The sequence below is a fragment of the Salvia miltiorrhiza genome, chromosome 1, assembly GCF_028751815.1.
Source record: "Salvia miltiorrhiza cultivar Shanhuang (shh) chromosome 1, IMPLAD_Smil_shh, whole genome shotgun sequence".
In the NCBI taxonomy this organism is placed as follows: domain Eukaryota; kingdom Viridiplantae; phylum Streptophyta; class Magnoliopsida; order Lamiales; family Lamiaceae; genus Salvia; species Salvia miltiorrhiza.
The window spans coordinates 10,742,181-10,763,496 of NC_080387.1; the positions used below are offsets into that span (position 1 = coordinate 10,742,181).

At 41.8% G+C, this 21,316-nt stretch overlaps 1 protein-coding gene and 1 long non-coding RNA gene across 2 annotated transcripts in view; one reads left to right on the forward strand and one right to left on the reverse strand.

Annotated features, from left to right (window-relative positions):
- Positions 1-2,718: 2,718 nt before the first annotated feature.
- On the reverse strand, positions 2,719-5,818 carry LOC131006578 (uncharacterized). The gene is made up of 3 exons (XR_009095596.1): positions 5,544-5,818; positions 3,519-3,582; positions 2,719-3,010 (listed from the first exon to the last, which is right to left on the reverse strand). It is a non-coding gene; the product is annotated as an uncharacterized LOC131006578 (long non-coding RNA).
- Positions 5,819-7,392: 1,574 nt separating this feature from the next.
- The window catches only part of LOC131019092 (uncharacterized), a gene marked incomplete at its 3' end in the record, with an annotated part of 102,199 nt that continues 88,275 nt past the window's right edge, over positions 7,393-21,316 (forward strand). Inside the window, exons 1-4 of the mRNA XM_057947807.1 lie at positions 7,393-8,735; positions 8,820-9,001; positions 9,122-10,183; positions 10,319-11,066. Coding sequence (XP_057803790.1) covers positions 7,393-8,735; positions 8,820-9,001; positions 9,122-10,183; positions 10,319-11,066 — 3,335 coding nt within the window. The remainder of the gene's footprint in view (positions 8,736-8,819; positions 9,002-9,121; positions 10,184-10,318; positions 11,067-21,316) is intronic.

Here is a 21,316-nt window from a genome sequence, read left to right on the forward strand (position 1 = left end):
TCGACTGTGGACTTACCGCTAGCTAAACTAGTTGTGGGCACAGGATTATTTATTTGCACGAAGCTAAAACGACATCTCCGTCAAATTGGCGCCGTTGCCGGGGAATTGAGAGCGCTAGTAATTTCTTTTGTTATTTTTGTATGAGTTTTGCATTCACGTTTATGTATGCGTCGTACCAGGAGTGCAGGTAACGAAGATCTTTTGTTCCACGAGGATATCGAAAGAATTGCTCGAGAGAACAACGCTGCTAGACGCAGGGCAGAACAAGAGGCACAAGCCAGAGAGAGACAGTTAGAAGCAGAGAGACAGAGAGCAGCGGAGAGAGAGATGGTAGAAAATCCAGAAGGGCAGAATGATAACGCCAACAAAACTCTTCGAGACATGATGTTTCCAAGCAACCTGAACCTCCGGCCTGAAGGAATATTAAACTGAATTAATGCTCCGATTGCCCGATGATCGTTTCTTGGAATATTATTAATTTATCATACAACGATTAATCCTAACATGCTCCTATGAATTTAACAACTGCACGTTGGAGTTAGAGAATACCTGAAGAATTCCTAAGAATTCGTCAATCTGTTGCTGAACAGGTCAGCCAACTTCACGCCTTCGTTTGAAGCCTCAAACGTCCTCAAATCGTATTTCGCCTAGAAATACGACTTCTTCGTCTTCGAGAGAGCTTTCCGTGGCCGCCTGATTCGTCTGAATCGGAGTTCTGTGGAGGAAGTTATGGCCGTTTTACGGAGACTGCCAGAACTTGGTTTCCTGCGAAAATCTGACTCCAGCTCTGATCTTCTCGACTGTATCCCGCTCAGCTTTCACCGTTGGATGGACAACGATCTATGAAAGTCCCAAGAGAGAAATAAGCCCCACACGTTTTTCTTCCCTGCGCCCCACAGCTCTCAAAACCCTAATATTTTATCAGTGTGTTTTCCTGAGAGCTGACAGCTGTATTTAAATAAAATTAAATACGTGTGGGCACAGAATTAGTGTAGGAGGCGTCTTTCTCTCCTTCTAGGGCTAGGAGACATTGGGCCAGTCCAGGGACCAGATACAAGGAATAAAGATGGGCCTCAAATAAATTAATTTATCTATGGTCAGCCCAGACCATAATTAATTTATAAATATCAGTTCATTCCACTAGAGAACCGATACTGACTTACCCCTTTATTGCCGGTGATGAGTCGGGGCTTGTATTTAGACTTATTAAATCTCCGTATTTAAAATATCCGACATCCATTAATTAATTAGAGCTCTGACAGCTTAAATTAATTAATCTCTTAATAATTCCTTAAGCAGTACCACTCAAACTTTATTATTACGCCTGAACTTAATCAACCTGCAGGGTTTAGCGTAATAAACCTTATTGAGCTCCTTAAGGGGATGTCATTATCCTATACCGGATACGGGTACTAATACAGATAATCAAATATCATATATTAACCGCTATCACCCAAGATACAGAGTACTCGAGTTAGTATATAACTTTCACCCATAGTAAGTCAAAGTGATATACGAGTTAACATATATATCTGAATACTTATTAGTATTAAGATTTATAAGTCACCGAGATCTTGATTCTTCACTTAAGTCAGATAGAAGAATACATCTCAAACTGTGGTCATATCAATACGTAATGACGTACCAGTATAGACAAGTAGCCAAGACAAACTACTTCCATCTATACTGCAGCCTAAACCAATAACTTGTCCTAGAGTTATTTCGGCTGTGATCATATTATATCTCTTAAGGTTATTCCAATTATATGGTCTTCTGTGATCTACAACACACCATATAATCTACTTATATAGAGATAAAGAACATACATATGCAATCATGAACACAATCAGATAGGAGATTAGATAGTGAACTTAGGAAACATTGTATACAAGCATAAAACGTTCTTGCTTTCAGTATACAAATCCAACACGGCCCTCAGCCATAGTACTGCCGGAGATCACTGGAAATTGGGAGCTGAAGCATACTCTTATCCAGATCCTACCCAAATACAGTGATATGCCCGGAGAGGACCCTCGAAGGCATTTACAAGATTTTGAGATGGCATGTGGAACGGTGCGCACCGCTAGCCAAGCACTTGGCGAATACATCCGACTCCTCACTTTTCCGTTCTCTCTGTTAGAAGGAGCGAGGGAGTGGTTGTATGATTTACCCGAAGGAAGTATCCGAACATGGCATGAGCTACAAAGCAAGTTTTTGGAGCGATACTTTCCAGCTGCCCGGATCCAGAATCTGAGGACTCGAATAAGCAATATAAAGATGAGATCAGCAGAAGTTCTATATGAGTACTGGGGAAGGTTCAAGCAGATGCTGGCCAAATGCCCACAACACCAAATACCGGATCATGATCTTATTAGGTATTTCGTGGGAGGACTCCGGAGGCAAGATAGGCAATGGTTACACGCTGCATGTGGAGGATCGATCTTAAATAAATCCGCAGCGGAGGCTTTCAAGATCATAGCCGACATGGCAGAGGAATCGAGAGATGAGGAAGGAACTATAGTCAGGAACCCTCTGACGCCAGCCACCTCTGCCCAAGACGAAATGTCGCAGCCCGATTCCCGACACTAGTGATAGTGGGGTACGAGTATCGATACGACTATTTTTAAAAGAATAAAAGATAAGAAGAATAGGTCGAACATCAAGCGGAAGCTCGCATTAAAGAATGCTAAGGAAAATCATCATAAATGAACCCAAGGGTAAAATCGTCAACGTCGTTATAACTTTTTAATTATCAGGAATTTCATGAACAAAAACAAAACGGGTATCGCTCATTTTTCGTAAGGAATCATAATATGCAGAGTATCGCAGCAAAAGGCGAATCGATTATATGTATGAAGACATATAACAGGGAGTACATTGCTTAAATTCAAAAGAAAATCAAAGTATATCAATCATCAAGACTTTATCGTCAAAATGGAAATACGATAAAGTAAATACATCCTCCAACAATTCCCCACCAGCACCAGACCAATCTCGCTCCTCGCTTAATCTGCACATTTAGAAATACATGCAGGGTGTGAGTACATAATACTCAGTGGGCAAACGCCGAAAAACAAGGAAAGTGCTCTTAGAGCTATAAGTTTGAAGCTTGTCACATCTCAGCAATACACAGAAAATAAATTAGCATCAATGAATCTGTGCATGCAGTTTTCATAATCAACATCATAAATAAGTAACTGCGCAGTTTAAACATTCATCATGTATGTACCACATCCACTACTCATCATCAAAGGTACTGAGAAGTAGGCCTCCCTCTCAAGTACCGTGACCGGCCGACTCGAAGACGGCTCACAGTCACCTCTGTGCACAAAATCCCGCTTGTGGCAGGACCGAATTCGTCTCAACAGTAGAGGGTAACACACAAGCTCAACATCAAAAATTGGCAAGTCAAACAATTCTCAAATATCATTTATCTCAAAACATTTGTTAATCTCATAACATTATCAAATCATTTTAGAAAGCTCGTACGATATACGTATACTCAAAATATTGCCCACCTGAAGACCTTACTCAAAATCTCCCGTCAAAGCGGAGTTACTTACTTCCTTGCTCTGCTCGTGTCTTCAGGGATCATCGTCATCATCGAAGGTTCATGTCATAAAATGAATCTCGATTAGAAACTCATTAACAAATCTCATGCCTTAACTCTTGCTCTATCTCATATTCTATTTCCTTATTCAACTCTATATAGACTCTCCACTCATCTCAAATCCTTAAGCTCAAGGATAGGTTTCAAGAAAATCATGGTTCTAAGTCTCGATTTATCTCTCATATAAGACTCGTCTAATTTTCACTCAAACACATAGGCAACACGAACACGTAAGGCACATAAGAAAATACAAACAAACATCATCAAAACGTGCTCTGTTTACACACTGACTTAACTTCAAAAATTAACCAGTTCTGACTCCGATATCTCCTGGACTCGAGCCTCATACAAAAAGAACGGTCTTCGAGTCTAGTTTCATATAAAAACAGTAGAGTAAAAAACTCCAAGTGGTTTGGGAGATATGACTGTTTTACTACAGTCTACCATATTCGGCAGTTTTGAGCAATCGAAAACTTTGATTTTTTAAAAATAGTAAATGTTGTCAAACTGGGCTCAAAGTTGGTGGATATCTAGTTAACACAATAAGGTTAATACCATAAAAATTGGGAAGGCTAGATTACACAGGAAGCCACTGAAAATAATGACTCGTTCCCCTGTTCTCTGCAACTCTCGGTAGAAATGTGTAGTTTAAGTTTCGTATTTTATAAAAATAGTCAATGAAGTCCAAATGACTTGAAATTTTACCGGTGTGCTCAAGACTCATGTAGGGACATTCTGTAAAATTTTCAAAGCCATTAGACATCGAAAACACGTCGATCACAGTAGGTCAGTAGGCCTACGAAATTCACCAAAATCTCATCTCAACTCTTTAATTACTCAATTCAACATTCCTTCAAGGAAACTCATCAAAGCTCATTTTTAAACACTTATAACACTCAAAAACATTCAAGCACAAAAAAAATTCATCATACTCGACCTCGACTCTCCTTTTACATCTTAAACTCAAATCTCAAGGAAAACGTTTCTACAAACGTATCAATTCAATCCTCTTCTCAATTTCATGCTCAAAATCATTCAATCATTCATTAATGACTTCATACATCATGTAAATCATTTTACACATATAGATCCCCTATAATCATGCCAACTAAACTCTAATAAAAACTCATATATCCACATAAACTCTCAACAAAAACATGACAAACGTTCACATAATGATCATAAACCAATTAGACCTCATTTTATCATTCGATGACTTCCCAAAATAAGAAACTCAAAAACTCATTCAAACTAAACTGAGTTCAATTTTTACTTAGCCTACAAAAGACTTAATCAAACATAATTATACACTAACATCATGCTCAATTAATACACATATCTTAAGCCAAATCACTTAATAAACACATAGACAAGAAAGTCCTAATTTTTATTAAACCAAACTCTTTGAAATTTTATAAACACGCATGGATCTTTAATCTCATCATATATCTATCAATTTTAATCATTTAAACTCAGATATATTCCATCAATTTACAAATTAGAGCATAGATACATATAACCCTAATTTTAGTAAACTAACTCATATCAAAATCATCATTTGACATCATATACTCAATTTACTCCATCAATCATCATCATATACATCTCATGGACTCATATTCATCATCAATTCATCACTTTAATCATCAACTCACAAATTCCCAATTTTTTTTTGGGTAGACTAAACTCAATCGACTTTCAATCTCAAAGCATATACTTTCACAACACACATCAATCTTCACCAATCATCATATAAAACTCATTTTTCACCCCAAATCAAGAAAAGAAAAAGAAAATTTTTTGAAGGGTATGAGACCCATATTTTCGAAAATTTAGAAAAAAATGAAGGGGGTGATTTTCTTGCTTCAATCCTTCAAATATACTCATATACAATCTCAAACAAGTCTAATCTATGAATATAGAGATTACTTACCCAAGTTTACACCAAATATCAAACTTTCTCTCTCTAACTTTGAAGATCAAACTCCAAAGATCTTCTTGAATTCAAGGAGGTGGAAGTGTTTAGTGTAAGATTTAGAGGGTGATTTGTGTTTTTGGTGTGATTTTGTGAAGCTCCGAAGGTCTCGTTAATGGTTGTCAATGGAGGTGAAGTGAGAGATGAGGGAGAGAAGGTGGTGATCGAAAATGAGGGAGTGAGGTGAGAGAGAGATTTTGCAAGATTTGGAAGGATTTGCTAATCTTATAGAAGATTTGGCAATCTTAGTGAATATTGGCAATTAATGCCTTGCTCTCTCTCTCTCTCTCTCTCTAATCTCTACACTCTAAATCTCTACTCTCTCAATCTCTACACTTGGCAATTTAGTGTATTTAGGCACATGCTTAGGAAAATTAAAATAATAGTGTGAGTAGGGTGATTAAATATAAATCACAAAAATTAAGGAAATATTACTCAATGATAAAATACCATAGCATATTTATTCACGTGACCAAATAAAATAATTATAGCACTAATATTAGTGCACTCACTCAATTATAATATTCTTCTTCGTAGGAAAAATAATTTAAAAATATTATGCTAGGAAAAATTTCCAGAAACCGGCATCATTCGATTTTCCGGTAAAAATAAATCGCACTTGCTTTGGAAACTAAAATAAAATTCCAAGTGCTAAAGTCCTCACATAAAAATCATAGTAACTTGGTCATAATGACACACGTAACAGAAATCACATAATCAATCAGTCACGTAATTTCACATAACATCACATCAAAGCAGTCGGCAAACACAAACAGACTAAACGTCTCTCTCTAACCGACTCTTTTTATCAAAGTTTCACACTCTTTCTTCTTCGACTCTATTTCCAACTCATTATTCCTATTTTCTTAATAGGACAGTCAATCTCTGATAACTCGGTATCCGGTAACTCTATTCCCGGTAGTTGGAAATAAAATAAAATCTCAGCTCAATTCAATCAGCATCTCTATCTCAACTCATTCTCAAATCTCTTCACTCTAACTCTATCATCCGTTTATTCACTCGTATATCTATTTAAAAGACAAACTGTCTTATCTACTCATAAAAAAAGTAGTCTCGTATTTCGTCATCTCAGTACTCTCAATAGTGTCAAGACACTATCTTTCAACATGAGGAAAAGTACGGGGTGTTACACGAAAAGTTGGATAAGCTGTGCAACATGTTCGAGAAGTTTATGACGAACCAAGAAGCATCCAATCAGGGAATACCCAACATTCGGAAGCCTGTGAAGGCATGCCAACTCTGCATGGCAACTTCACATGCAACCGATGAATGTCCACAACTTTTCGAAGATGAAGAGCTTAATGCCATTGGACAACAGCCAGGAGGAAACAATGGAGGGCAGAACCAGAAACCTTTTGAGCCCTACAGACAGCAGTATAACAATCAAGGATGGAGGCAACATGAGAACCTTAGGTATGGCAACAACCACTATTTGGGGCCAAACCAAGGGCAAACGAGTAACCCACCACAATACTCGCAACAACCTCAACAAGCAAGAGGGTCTTCCTTATCAGAGCTAGTGCATCAAATGGCTCAGCAACAAGTGAAGTTCCAGAGTGAGACCGAAAAATTCATAATGGAGACAAGAGGAGGAATGCAGAATGTGAACTCCCAACTATCACATCTTGCCCAAGCAGTTGCCAGACTTGAAAGCAAACAAGGGACACTTCCGTCCCAAGTGGAGGTGAAGAAGGTGAATGCCATGACGCTCAGAGGATGAAAGGAACTACCCGAAGTGGTGACAGAGAAAAAACGAGAAGAATAAGAGATTAACGAGCAAGTCGGAATGGGATCAGCAGATGAGGAAGAATTGACCAGAGAGAAAGAGGCAAAGCGGAAGGCGATAGGGAAAGGAAAAGAGAAAGTAAACCAGACCGAGCCCATACTCCCTTTCCCAGGCAGAACAGCCAAGGAACAAGAAAAAGAAGAATTAACCGAGCTGGTCAAAATCTTCAAGAAGGTGGAAGTCAATATGCCCCTTTTGGTCGCAATACGCTCTATGCCCAGATGTGCGAAATTTCTCAAAGAACTCTGCACTAGGAAAGTCAAATACACTGATGATGTGAAATTTCAAGTGGGAGAATCTGTATCCGCGATCTTACAAAGAGATATGCCGATAAAATGTGGAGATCCTGGGATGTTCTACATTCCTTGTGTGATAGGAACAATGAAAGTGGAGAAGGCGATGCTCGATTTGGGGGCATCCATCAACGTTATGCCCTTATCCATGTACCAGGATCTGGAGATAGGACCGCTGAAGCCCACCCGAGTGGTAATCCAACTGGCAGATCGATCAGGTGTCTACCCAGAGGGGATATTGGAAGACGTGCTGGTCAAAGTGGAGGAACTCATCTTTCCAGCGGATTTTTACATTCTCGACATGGGGAAGTCAAAAGCACGAGATCCTGTAATGCTTTTGGGCAGACCATTTCTAAAGACTGTCAGGACTCGCATAGATTGTGATACGGGAAAGCTAACATGTCAGTTTGAAGGGGAAACGGTGACCTTCGACATATACAATGCCATGAAGCATCCAGCTGATACAGAGATGGTGAGAAGTGTCGACATGATCGAGAAAGTTGTTGAGGAGGTTTTGCCTAGTGCAGCATTCAAGGAGCCATATGACATAATAATCCAGAACGCCATAACAGAGGAGGACTTGCAAGAGGAGCATTTGCAGGAAGCGGTGAAGGAACTAAATACGTGGAGCACAGAAGTCAACTACACTGAGGCACTGAAAATCCCAACCTTGAAGGAGGAAGACCGACTGGTACCTTCGATCCAAAGGGCACCCAAGCTAGAGCTGAAGTCTCTGCCCAAACACCTCAAGTATATCTTCTTGGGCGAGGATGACACTTTGCCCGTGATCATCAACTCAGAGTTGACACTTGAAAACGAGAACAGAGTCAAGATGACTTTGGGGAAATACAAGGAAGCAATTGGATGGACTCTAGCCGATATAAAGGGAATAAGCCCCACCGTATGCATGCACCACATATTGTTAGAGGAAGATGCAATTTCAGTCAGAGACCCCCAGAGGAAACTGAATCCAGCTATGAAGGAAGTAGTGATGAAAGAAATACTCAAGCTATTGGATTTGGGCATAATATACCCAGTATCCGATAGCAGGTGGGTAAGCCCAGTACACGTTGTACCCAAGTAGTCGGGCATACATGTGGTGGAGAATGAATTCCGAGAATTGATTGCTACAAGGTTGCAAACCGGCTGGAGGGTGTGTATTGATTACCGCAAGCTCAACCAGAAGACGAGGAAGGATCACTTTCCCTTGCCCTTCATCGATGAGATGCTGGAAAGACTTGCGGGGAATCAGTATTTTTGCTTTCTAGATGGATACTCAGGCTACATGCAGATTTGGGTCGCAGAGGAGGACCAGGGCAAAACGACATTCACTTGCCCTTTTGGGACGTTTGCCTATCGAAGGATGCCATTTGGGCTATGCAACGCCCCAGGCACATTCCAAAGATGCATGATGAGCATATTCTCTGACCTCTTAGAGAATTGCATCGAAGTCTTCATGGATGATTTCACGGTGTATGGGCAAACTTTCGACTCGTGCTTAGACAATCTGGAAAAGGTACTGCAGAGGTGCGTGGACAAGAGCTTGGTGTTGAACTATGAGAAGTGCCACTTCATGGTCAGAGAAGGAATTGTGCTCGGATATGTAATATCAGGCAGAGGAATAGAGGTGGACAAAGCAAAAATTGAAATCATTGCCAAGCTACCATATCCAACTAACATTAAACAGCTACGAGGATTCCTTGGGCATGCTGGATTTTACAGAAGGTTCGTGAAGGACTTTGCAAAAATTGCCCAACCTATGACAAGGCTGTTACAAAATGAAGTGGAGTGGAATTTTGATGAGGATTGCAAGGAGGCGTTCCAGATCTTGAAGAACAATCTAATCTCCGCACCCATAATACAGCCCCCTGATTGGGGAATGCCTTTTGAGGTTATGTGCGACGCCAGTGGATATGCCATAGGGGCAGTGCTTGGGCAGAAGCGGGGAAAGGAGAGTCACGTCATCTATTATGCCTCGAAGACACTGAATGGAGCTCAAGTAAATTATTCCACGACAGAGAAGGAGATGTTGGCAGTGGTGTTCGCCTTTGAAAAATTCAGATCTTACCTGCTTGGAGGAAAGACCACAGTCTACACCGATCATGCGGCTCTGAAGTACCTTCTGGCCAAGAAGGAATCTAAACCCAAGGTGATTCGATGGGTTCTGCTACTACAAGAGTTCGACGTGGAGATAAAGGACAAGGCTGGAGCACAGAACCAAGGGGCTGATCACCTCAGTAGGATCGTGAGGAAGGAAGAAGGGGAACCAATCAAGGAGACGTTCCCGGATGAACAATTGTTCTATGCCCAGGGAAGAAGAGAAGATTCGTGGTACGCTGATTTGAGCAATTATCTCTGCTCTGGGTATGTACCCCCTGGGTATACTTATGCCCAGAGGAAGAAATTGGCCAAAGATAGCAGAGAATACATATGGGACGAACCATACATGTGGAAGCAATGCGGAGATCAAATGCTTCGGAGATGTATTCCACAAGAGGAGCAAGGAAGCATCCTAGAATTCTGCCATTCGAAGGAGTGTGGGGGACACTTTGGGCATAAGAGGACTGCAGCTAAGGTTCTGGAGTGTGGTTTTTATTGGCCAACAATCTTTAAGGACAGCTGCACCATCTGCAAGAATTGCCCACAATGCCAGCGAGAAGGGAACATAACCAGGAGGAATGAAATGCCCATGATGCCCATTATGCCCGTAGAGATCTTTGACATTTGGGGAATGGATTTCATGGGACCTCTTCCCAGCTCGAGAGGAAATTTGTACATCCTACTTTTGGTGGATTATGTCTCCAAGTGGGTGGAGGCAAAAGCATCACCGACGAATGATTCAAAGGTAGTGGTGAATTTCTTGAAGACTAACATTTTTTGCAGGTTTGGTGTACCCAGAGCAATCATCAGCGACCAAGGATCTCATTTTTGCAATTTCTCGGTCGAAAACTTGTGCAAAAAGTATGGAGTCCAACATCGAGTTTCGACAGCCTATCACCCACAAGCCAATGGGCAGGCCGAGCTTTCAAATCGCATAATCAAAACGATTTTGCGAAAGACCGTTGGCCCAACAGGGAAGGACTGGAGTCTCAAGTTGGAAGATGCCTTATGGGCATACCGGACTGCATATAAAACTCCATTCGGGATGTCGCCATATCGAATGGTGTATGGCAAGAGGTGTCATTTACCGGTGGAATTGGAGCACAAGGTGTTCTGGGCAGTGAACAAAGTAAACTATGATTGGGACAAAGCAGGGCAAGCAAGGAAGCTAGAGATTCAAGAGCTCGAAGAAATCAGGAGGGAGGCATATGACAATGTTGTACTCTACAAGGAAAGAATGAAAAAGAGCCATGATGCCTTGATCACAAGCAAGCAATTCAGCTATGGGCAAGAGGTCCTCCTGTACCAGACACGGTTCAAATTCACAAAAGGCAAGCTGAGTACAAAGTGGACCGGCCCATTCATGGTGAAGACCCAATTCCCAAATGGAGCCGTTGAGATCGGAAATCCAAAATCAGGGAAAGTGTTCAAGGTGAATGGACAAAGATTGAAGGCCTATTATGGGCATAAGCCCGACGCTGGGGAAGAAGTGGATCTCGACCCAGCCACAAGCACCTCGGATTAATTGGAAGGTACCACGTCATGCCCAGGACGATAAATAGGGCACTGGCCAGGAGGTAACCTGGTATTTCCGTTTAGTTTTATTCTTTACTTTTAGTTTGTTTCGTTTTTCGTTTTTTATGTTTGCCTAGGAACCCGGTTATGCCCACAGCTGTGGGCGAGTTTTAGTTTCCCGCCTTCGCGGAAGTATGAAGTTGTCTTGTAGAAACAGGGAAGGAGTTATGGGTAAAAGGACAGTCGATGGAAGAAGCAATGATTCCAGGGCAAAAGGGGGCTCTCGGGCAGAACGCGGCTGAAACCACCAGACGCACGTCACATCAAGTGACAGTTGTCAGCCCTTTGCATCCCCCAAAAACCCTAAAAACCCCTACCACGACATCATTCCCCTAACTAGCCAACTTCCCATAATCACCACCACCTTCCCGACCTTTCGAATACCAAAACCACCATCAGCCACCATGGTATCCACCAGACCCAAAAACAAACTTAGAGGAATCCCCGCATTCACTGCACAGGAATGGGATGAAATGTGGGCAGAAATAGGAGATGGAGGCCAGTTCAGAACTCAGAAGGTTAAGGGGCACAGGATTCGCGATTCAGCCCTAAGAGTTTGTCATCGCATTCTCTCTTACTCCCTTTTCGGGAAAATCGACAGCGGAAATGCTATGTCCAAGAAGGATCTCTTTATCCTTTGGGCAATGCACAGCGGGGTGAGGCTCAACTTTGGGGCCTTTCTGATTGAGCACATCGATTCCATAATCAGCAAGCCAAATCAGAGGCTTTCCTGCATTCAATTCACCACCGCTTTCGCCGAGATGAATGAGATTGAGATTGAGGAGGGGAACACTAGAATTGAGCCTGAGAAGTTGAACATCGAAGCCCTGATCCGCATGAAGGACGTAAGAATGGATCGGGGTATTCCCAGATTTATAAATCCAGATGAGAGGGAATCTTCAGCAGCCGAAGCCCAAGGACCCGTTGAGGAAAAAGGGAAAGAGAAGTTGGAGGAGCCAGAGTCGGAAGAGGAAGGAGATAGGCTGGATAGGATTGAGAACAGGATAATCGAGACCCAGGAAGCACTGGCTGAAGGAATATTAAATTGAATTAACGTTCCACTTTGCCCGATGATCGTTTCTTGGTTATTATTAATTTATCATACAACGATTAAATCCTAACATGCTCCTATGAATTTAACAGCTGCACACAGGTGTTAGGAAAACTTACTTGAGAATCGGATGCACAAACTGTTGATGATCGTGTCGAAAGAATCTGACTCCAGCTCTGATCTTCTCGACTGTATCCCGCTCAATTCCCAACGTTGGATGGACAACGAGCTATGGAAATTCCCAAGGCAGAAAGATCACTCACGTTTCTGCGCCTCCCTCTGCTCTCAAAAACCCTAATTTTTATCAGTGTATTTTCCTGAGAGCTGACAGCTGTATTTAATAATACAGAAAAGGGGATGAGGCGCCACTTTCTTAGTGAGGGCCGAAAATTCTGTCTTCTTGGGCTAGGAGACATTGGGCCAGCCCAGGGACCAGATACAAGGAATAAAGATGGGCCTCAAATAAATTAATTTATCCATGGTCAGCCCAGACCATAATTAATTTATAAATATCAGTTCATTCCACTAGAGAACCGATACTGACTTACCCCTTTATTGCCGGTGATGAGTCGGGGCTTGTATTTAGACTTATTAAATCTCCGTATTGAAAATATCCGACATCCATTAATTAATTAGAGCTCTGACAGCTTAAATTAATTAATCTCTTAATAATTCCTTAAGTAGTACCACTCAAACTTTATTATTACGCCTGAACTTAATCAACCTGCAGGGTTTAGCGTAATAAACCTTATTGAGCTCCTTAAGGGGATGTCATTATCTTATACCGGATACGGGTACTAATACAGATAATCAAATATCATATATTAACCGCTATCACCCAAGATACAGAGTACTCGAGTTAGTATATAACTTTCACCCATAGTAAGTCAAAGTGATATACGAGTTAACATATATATCTGAATACTTATTAGTATTAAGATTTATAAGTCACCGAGATCTTGATTCTTTACTTAAGTCAGATAGAAGAATACATCTCAAACTGTGGTCCTATCAATACGTAATGACGTACCAGTATAGACAAGTAGCCAAGACAAACTACTTCCATCTATACTGCAGCCTAAACCAATAACTTGTCCTAGAGTTATTTCGGCTGTGATCATATTATATCTCTTAAGGTTATTCCAATTATATGGTCTTCTGTGATCTACAACACACCATATAATCTACTTATACAGAGATAAAGAACATACATATGCAATCATGAACACAATCAGATAGGAGATAAGAATAGTGAAAACAGGAATCATTGTATACAAGCATAAAGTTCTTGCTTTCAGTATACAAATCCAACAATCTCCTACTTATACTAAAGCAAAACTTTTAGTATACAATGTGTCTAAAAACTAGCTATTACAAAAACTTCACTTCATCTCTCCCACTTATACTGAAAGTTTTTCTCTAAGTGGGTGGCATCAAACGCAATCCCATCCCTCGAGCATGCTTCTCATAGGTCTATTGCGGTAAGCTTTTCGTGAAAGGATCAGCTAGGTTCTCCAATGTATCAATCTTTTCTACTAGCACATCTCCTCTGTTTACAATTTCTCGTATGATGTGGTACTTTCTCTCTATGTGTTTTGACGCCTTGTGGCTCCTGGGTTCCTTAGAATTTGCCACTGCACCCGAGTTATCACAATAAATTATGATACTCTTAGGCAAATTAGGGACCACTCCTAGATCCAAGAGGTAGTTCCGGAACCATACAGCCTCTTTAGCAGCTTTCGAAGCAGCTACATACTCGGCTTCCATGGTGGAGTCCGCAATGCACTTCTGTTTTGCACTCCGCCACGATACGGCTCCACCTCCCAAGGTAAACACATAACCAGAGGTAGATCTCTTCTCATCCCGGTCAGCCTGGAAATCCGAATCGGTGTAACCCAAAGGAAATAGACTGTCTGACTGGTAAACTAGCCTATAATCTCGAGTCCGTTTCAGGTACTTGAGAATATGCTTTACCGCAGTCCAGTGTCCTGGTCCAGGGTTCGACTGATATCTTGCAACCATGCCAACGACATAGCAAATATCAGGTCTCGTGCATAGCATCGCATACATGAGGCTACCTACGGCGGAAGCATAGGGTATCTTTCTCATCTCCTCAACCTCACTAGGCGTCTTAGGACACATGTCCTTAGACAGAGGAATGCCATGTCTAAAAGGTAGCAAGCCTTTCTTGGCATTTTGCATGCTAAAACGAGCAATCACAGTATCAATGTAAGACGCTTGAGATAAGCTCAACATCCTTTTCTGGCGATCACGAACGACCTTGATCCCCAGGATGTACGCTGCATCTCCTAAGTCTTTCATTTGAAACTGTTCGGATAACCACTTCTTTATGTCCGATAATAGCTCAACATTGTTGCCAATGAGGAGGATATCATCTACATAAAGTGCAAGGAAAACCACGTCATCATTGGCATCTAGATGGTACACGCAACTTTTGTTCTCACAACGAGTAAATCCATAGGATTTAATGACCTCGTCAAAACGTTTGTTCCATGACCTCGAAGCTTGCTTAAGTCCATAAATGGACTTCTTAAGCTTCCACACAAGATGCTCTTCGCCCTTCTTCACAAACCCTTCAGGTTGCTGCATATAGATGTCTCTTCCTTCTTCAAGGAAACCATTTAGGAAAGCGTTCTTGACATCCATTTGCCAAATCTCAAGGTTCATGTGGGCTGCTATGGCAAGGAGTATTCGGATAGACTTGAGCATGGCAACCGGCGAGAAGGTCTCATCATAATCTATACCCTGTTCCTGGGTATAACCTTTCGCCACCAGTCTAGCTTTAAAAGCTGCGACTTCGCCATCCGAATCTCTCTTTCTGTTGTATACCCACCTACTACCTATAGCTAAAAAGCCATCTGGTAGTTCGGTCTTTTCGTATACATCCATAGCACCCATGGATTCTATCTCAGAAACCATGGCCTCGTACCAAGAATCTGCATCTTGATCTTTCATCGCTTGTCTATAGTTATCAGGGTCGACATCCTTTTGTTCATCAACAGGAAGTAGATCCGAAGATTCTCCCAAGAACATAAATCGATCGGGTTGAACTACAACCCTCCCACTACGACGAATCGGTGGTGGTACAGCTGTGACAATGGTTTGTGCAGTGTCTTGTGGTGCATTCACTTGCACACTTGGCTGGGGTGATGGAATCGCCTATCCATTGCCTTCGATTTCTTGAAGAACAATCTCAGACCTAGACTTGTGCTCATTTATATAATCATGCTCCAAGAATCGTGAGTTGGTGCTAACAACCACTTTCTGATCCTTAGGATTATAAATATAAGCACCTTTCGTTTCCTTAGGATATCCTACAAACAGCATTAATTCGCACCTGAGTTCCAATTTCTTCGCTTCCTTGTCTAGCACGTATGCAGGACAACCCCATACCTTTATATGGTTCAAACTGGGCTGACGCCCCGACCATAACTCGATAGGAGTTTTAGGAACCGATTTGGACGGTACCCTATTTAGCAAATAAACCGCCGTTTCCAAGGCATATCCCCAAAACGAAATAGGCAAAGATGCATAACTCATCATTGATCGTACCATTTCCATAATGTTGGGAACCTTGTGGAATATCCTAACCCTTGTTTTGATGATACCAAAATTCATAGGACTTAAATGTAATAGACTAGAATCGTTTTTGAACTCAAGTGTTAGAGTTCGTTTCTAGTTTAGTTGCGGTGTCAAAGACTGAAGACTGAAGAACGAAGACTGAAGACTGCAGTTACCAACTGAAGTATCAGTTGAAGAATCAGTTGAAGACTGATTATTTAATGCGCGCCATGGACTGATACTAAAGTCAAGTATCAGTTGAACATTCCTCCTAGGACTGATCTTCCAACGTTCAGAGGAAGCCACGTACGCTCAAGTACAGCCGCATTAAATGCAGAGATATCTCAATATCTTATCTCTGCAGAGGTCATTCCTATCTGGTGGTTACTTTTCAGAGATGTCACATCTCCTGTCCATCAAAGAGAGCCGTTTCCACACAGACAAGGAACCTCGAAGATTGAAGCCTCAGCCCAAATTCGAATTGCTCTCCAACGGAAGAAATCTTGAGGACGATTTACGCCAACGGATCTATTCAAGAGTTCTCCTACAAATAGCGCTCGAGGATCACTTCAATCTTCACCGATTCAACGACATAAGCTGAAGCTCTGCCGAAATAGCTACTCAGCCTAAAGCTTAAACCGCCCAAAGCTTGAATCGAAGAAGAGAATTCCAAAGCCAAAATCAGTCACTGCTGATTACATACATTCTCTTAGACCCTAGGCATATATTCTGTGTACCCAGAAGCCAAAGGTCAAACTTGCTTCAAAGAACTCGTTCTTTGTAAGTATAGTTGGCACTCGTTTAAACCTCTCCCCCATAAGAGTGTTTGAGTGACTCGGAGTTTCAGAAGGTGTTCTGAACTCTGATAGGGAAGTCTGAGCACGAGGTGTGCTTAGCAAGGAAATCCTGCGCGAGCTGTGTAGGTGCTGAAATCCTGCGCGAGGTGTGTAGGTAGGGAAACCCTACGCGAGGTGTGTAGGTGCTGAAGAGAGAGTTTATCTTCAGTTCACGGTTTGCAGTGCACCAGGGAAGCACTTGCGGAGTGGATTGTTGGTCTGATCAACCAGCCGTGGATGTAGGAAAGAGTTTTTCCGAACCACGTAAAAGTCTCTGTGTTATTTACAGCTTTCAGTTTTACATTCATAACTGTGTTATTTCAATTGATAAAACTGAATGCTGACTAACTGAAAAGAGAAACCTTAATCCAACTATCTGCTCCACCGAGGCTATTCGAAACTAAGTTTAATTTCCGCTGCGTATGATATCAATCTGACTCACTATCCTCTGATAGTAAGGAAGATAGATATCATCTTCATCTTTGCAAACATGACTGAAGCCCTTACGTGGATCAGTTAAGTTCCAGTGACTTAACTGATAACTCTTTACTGAAGAGCTTTCAGTATCAGTCGTCAACCCTGTTGGTCAACACTTATTTCGGTTAAACAGGTGTCTTATTTGCGTGTAAAGTTTCGCTTCTATCTCTGACTGAGATCCCTCTGATTGAGGTTTGTAGATAGTCATAAAAATAGCCTATAGGTGTATTCCCCCCCCCCCCCCATACACCTATTCGAGACCCCCCGGACCTTTTGATTTAGACTTTGTTCATAGATAATTCATGCTTATTCAGTTTTTGCCTCTTTTCACACGATGTTTATGGGTTACATTATTTAGGGGGAACAATGTTTAAGTTCTTATTTTTCTTCTTCAGGACCTGACTGATTGTAATTACTATTTGTTGGGAACCTATTCGTATCATTTACTTGTCCTATCTTTAATAGGGCCTAGGTGTGATTTTGACTGACTGGAGAGATTGCGTTCGTCTTTAGACTTTCAATTTCCAAAAACTCCTTTTATGCATATCTTTTCAAATCTCTGCAAACACTGCACGCCGCCTATTTACGGCAAATGATTATGACAAATATTCTATATCAGTGCATATCTCATTTTTCTAGGCATTTATATGTAGGGCACTTACTACGGACGTCAAAATTTATTATAATTGATTTAGCGCGCACATTTCAAACCGCGCCCACGTCTTTTCGTTTGCCCTAGGAAACTGTTCATCTCCCACGATCACACTTTCTTCATTACTACTGCCATTCCACCTTCTCCATCGCTTTTGCACATTCTCTCTAACATTCCAAATCCACAGCAATCTACTGTGAGATCCCCTTTTGCAGAAATTCTCCTCACTGATATTCTGTTCGAAATGGCCAATACTTACATGAAGAAGACTGACAAATAGAAGGAAGCTTCAATGAAGAAAGAAGTCAGATATGAACAGACAATACATGAAGAATCATTTGAAAAGAAGCCAGAATTTTTGAAAGTCTCTGAAATACTTCGCCAGAATGGTTGGACGAAGTTTGTCACAAGTGAACCAAATTACTTGCTCGATGAAGCTGTCAGAGAGTTCTACAAAAATCTCAAATTCAACAAGTCGGGAGTACTTACCTCAAAGGTCAGCATCATTGATGGAGCAAAACGTTTTGAAGAGACTCTCAACGTCTCTGAAATTGTTGGGGAATTGTTCAATCTCCCAAACAACGGATTTCTACTCTCTTCACTGACTGATGATGAAGCAAATGAAACCCTCAAGACTGCGCTAAAGGATAAATCTGAATCAACAAAGAGTCAGATCACTTTGTCTCATCTTCATCCAGAATTTGCCACATTGGGCAAGATTATCCAGAAATGCTGGATAGGCGCTACAGGAACTCCAGACAAAGCTTCTCAACGGCAGAAGCATGTCATGGCTGCTCTGATGAAGAAGGAGTGCTTCAACTGGGAAGAAGCTTACTTAAAGCTTCTGTACAATGAAGCCCACAACACACGACCGGCAACGATGGTTCGACAGGGGAACAGAGTATTTCAGATCATCATCGAAGGAACAAAGAAGCATAAGTATGTGCATTGGCCTCAGATGATCAAATTCACAGACAGCCTGCGCCTCTTCAAAATTGCCAGAAGAGATACCAAACCTTCCTCGAAGGAAAAGGTAATCGACATCTCTTCTCCTCCATCATCAGATTCTGAAGCCCCTGCTTCATCTCAATCAAATCCTCGCACAAGAGTACCTCGACGTACTCGTACCACCCTTCCCAAGAAACCGTCAACACCAACAGAGATGCCTTGGAAATTCTCTCTTAAATCCAAAGGCAAAACAGTTGTAGAGAGTGTACCAGAATCAGCTCCCACTTTTGCTTTGAAAGGAACTCAGGAAGCAGTCGACTTTCTGACTGAAGCTCAACAATGTGCCACCAATCACCTCCGAAGCATTATTGGAAATGTGGATTTGTCTCAAGGAGTCTACCGGGACCTTCACAGACTCCTAACGTATACTCTGCTGAAAACGGCGCCATGCCCTAGAATCAACAGTCTTCTCGGCTCTGGAGCTGAAGACTCATTTGAAATGGAGGAGGCTTCCCTATTCAGCCTCTTCCAAATTGAAAATGTTTGGGAAGTAATTCATGACTTCGACAACTTCGCCATGAGCTACTTGTTCTCCTCCAAATACTACAGACGCTTCTTGACATACAACAAAGAAGCAGAAACTTCAAAAGTGCTGAAAGAACCTCTCATCACAGAAGAAGTCATTCAACAACCGGAGGAAGCTGTTGTTGATCATGCCATCTATGATCAACCAATGACTGACTCAATCAGTCAACCGGAGCCACCATCCACCCATCCGACTGTCACTGTTGAAAAGGATCCGACGAGCATCACAGCGATTGATACTCCTCCTTCTGTAGAAGAAGAGAGATCAGCAGACAAAGCTATTCCAGAACAAATTGATAACATCTTCGAATCTCCACCAACTTCATCAACGCTCTTAAACACTGATGAGGCAATTCCACCGGAAGACCAAAACATTAGTCAAGAACCAGAGATTCTGCAACCCATTGAAGGAAGAACTGATTACCCTGCCTCATCCAATCAAGCTGAGGCTTCCACATCCAAGACTGAAGAAGAACGTCAACAAGAGGATAACTCCTCTGACGAATCAGACATTCCAATAGAACACGTCGAACGCCCGGAAGGACCTGTTCTATTTGATTCAGATGAAGAAACTGATGCGCGTCTTACTATCTGGAAGCACAATCGGCCACGCAGACATCTCTTAAGGATAGCTGATACTGAAGAAAGCCCAATGGATGTACTGCTGAATCAGCTTGCTGATCAAAGGCTTGAGATCGACTCTCTCAGACACGAGCTTGAAGGGCAGCGAATCTATGGTGAAAAATTCGTGAAAAAGCTCAAAGAAGTCGGAGAACAGGCAACCGAAGATATGATCCATCATGACGGGTTGATCAAGGAGATCCAGCAGAAGATGAAGAAACAGAAAGATTCTCTGATCAATTACAAGCTTGAAATGGTTGATACAAAGATTGGCTTTCCCAAAGTACAGAAAGAGCACGAAGAACTCTACACTCTCTTTCTCGAATCAGAGATTGAAAGGAAGACACACTTCCTCAGTCTAACTACAAAGCTCGAGGAAATGGAACTTGAGTTCCTAAAGAGGTTCATGCCAAGAACAGAGGTTCAGGAACTAGTTGCAACCACGGTACAACCTATAATGGAACGATTAGCAAAGGTGGAAAGGGAACTCCAACAAACCAAAGAATCGACTGACACCGCTCTTGTTCAGAAAATGCTCACTGATCTTCAAGAGTTACAGAGCCAACTTCCTCCAGCTGATGCCAAAAAGGGGGAAGAGGATATATTGAGACGAATGCAAAAAGAAGCGGACATGCTCCCCGATGTTCTCAAAAAGATGGAAAACAGGGCTGAAGAAATCACGGCAAGAGTAGCTCCCACCTTCGCCTCAGTTGAAGCTAGCAGGAAGAGAGACAGAGAAAACTCTTCTAGTGAATCAGAACTGAAGAGGAAGAAAACGGTCGAATTCATCTCAACTCTGAAGAAAAGTCAAAAGCTTGAGCATTATCTCAAGAGTGAACTGATTGTATCCTATCTGGAGAAGTTTGAGAGACCAGATAAATGGATACCATCAAAACTGAATGACTGGTGGGAACAATTCAAGGAACGCTACACCAAATGGATGGTGTTTGCGAATATTCAAGGCGAAAAGGAGCGCAGGTATGAAGCCTGGAAGTACTTCCTGATGCATTTCCAAGAACATGAACCTGTTCATCAAATGTTGGAAGCTCAGAAGGCTTATGGACGAAGCATACCTGACCCTCAAAAGAAAGTAGTAGTTCCACCAAGGTTCAGAAATGGTGTTGACAGAGAGAAGATCAAGAAAGAATGCAGAGCCGTCTGTAGAATCTGGAACTTTCATCCAGACTCCAAAGAAGCCAAAAAG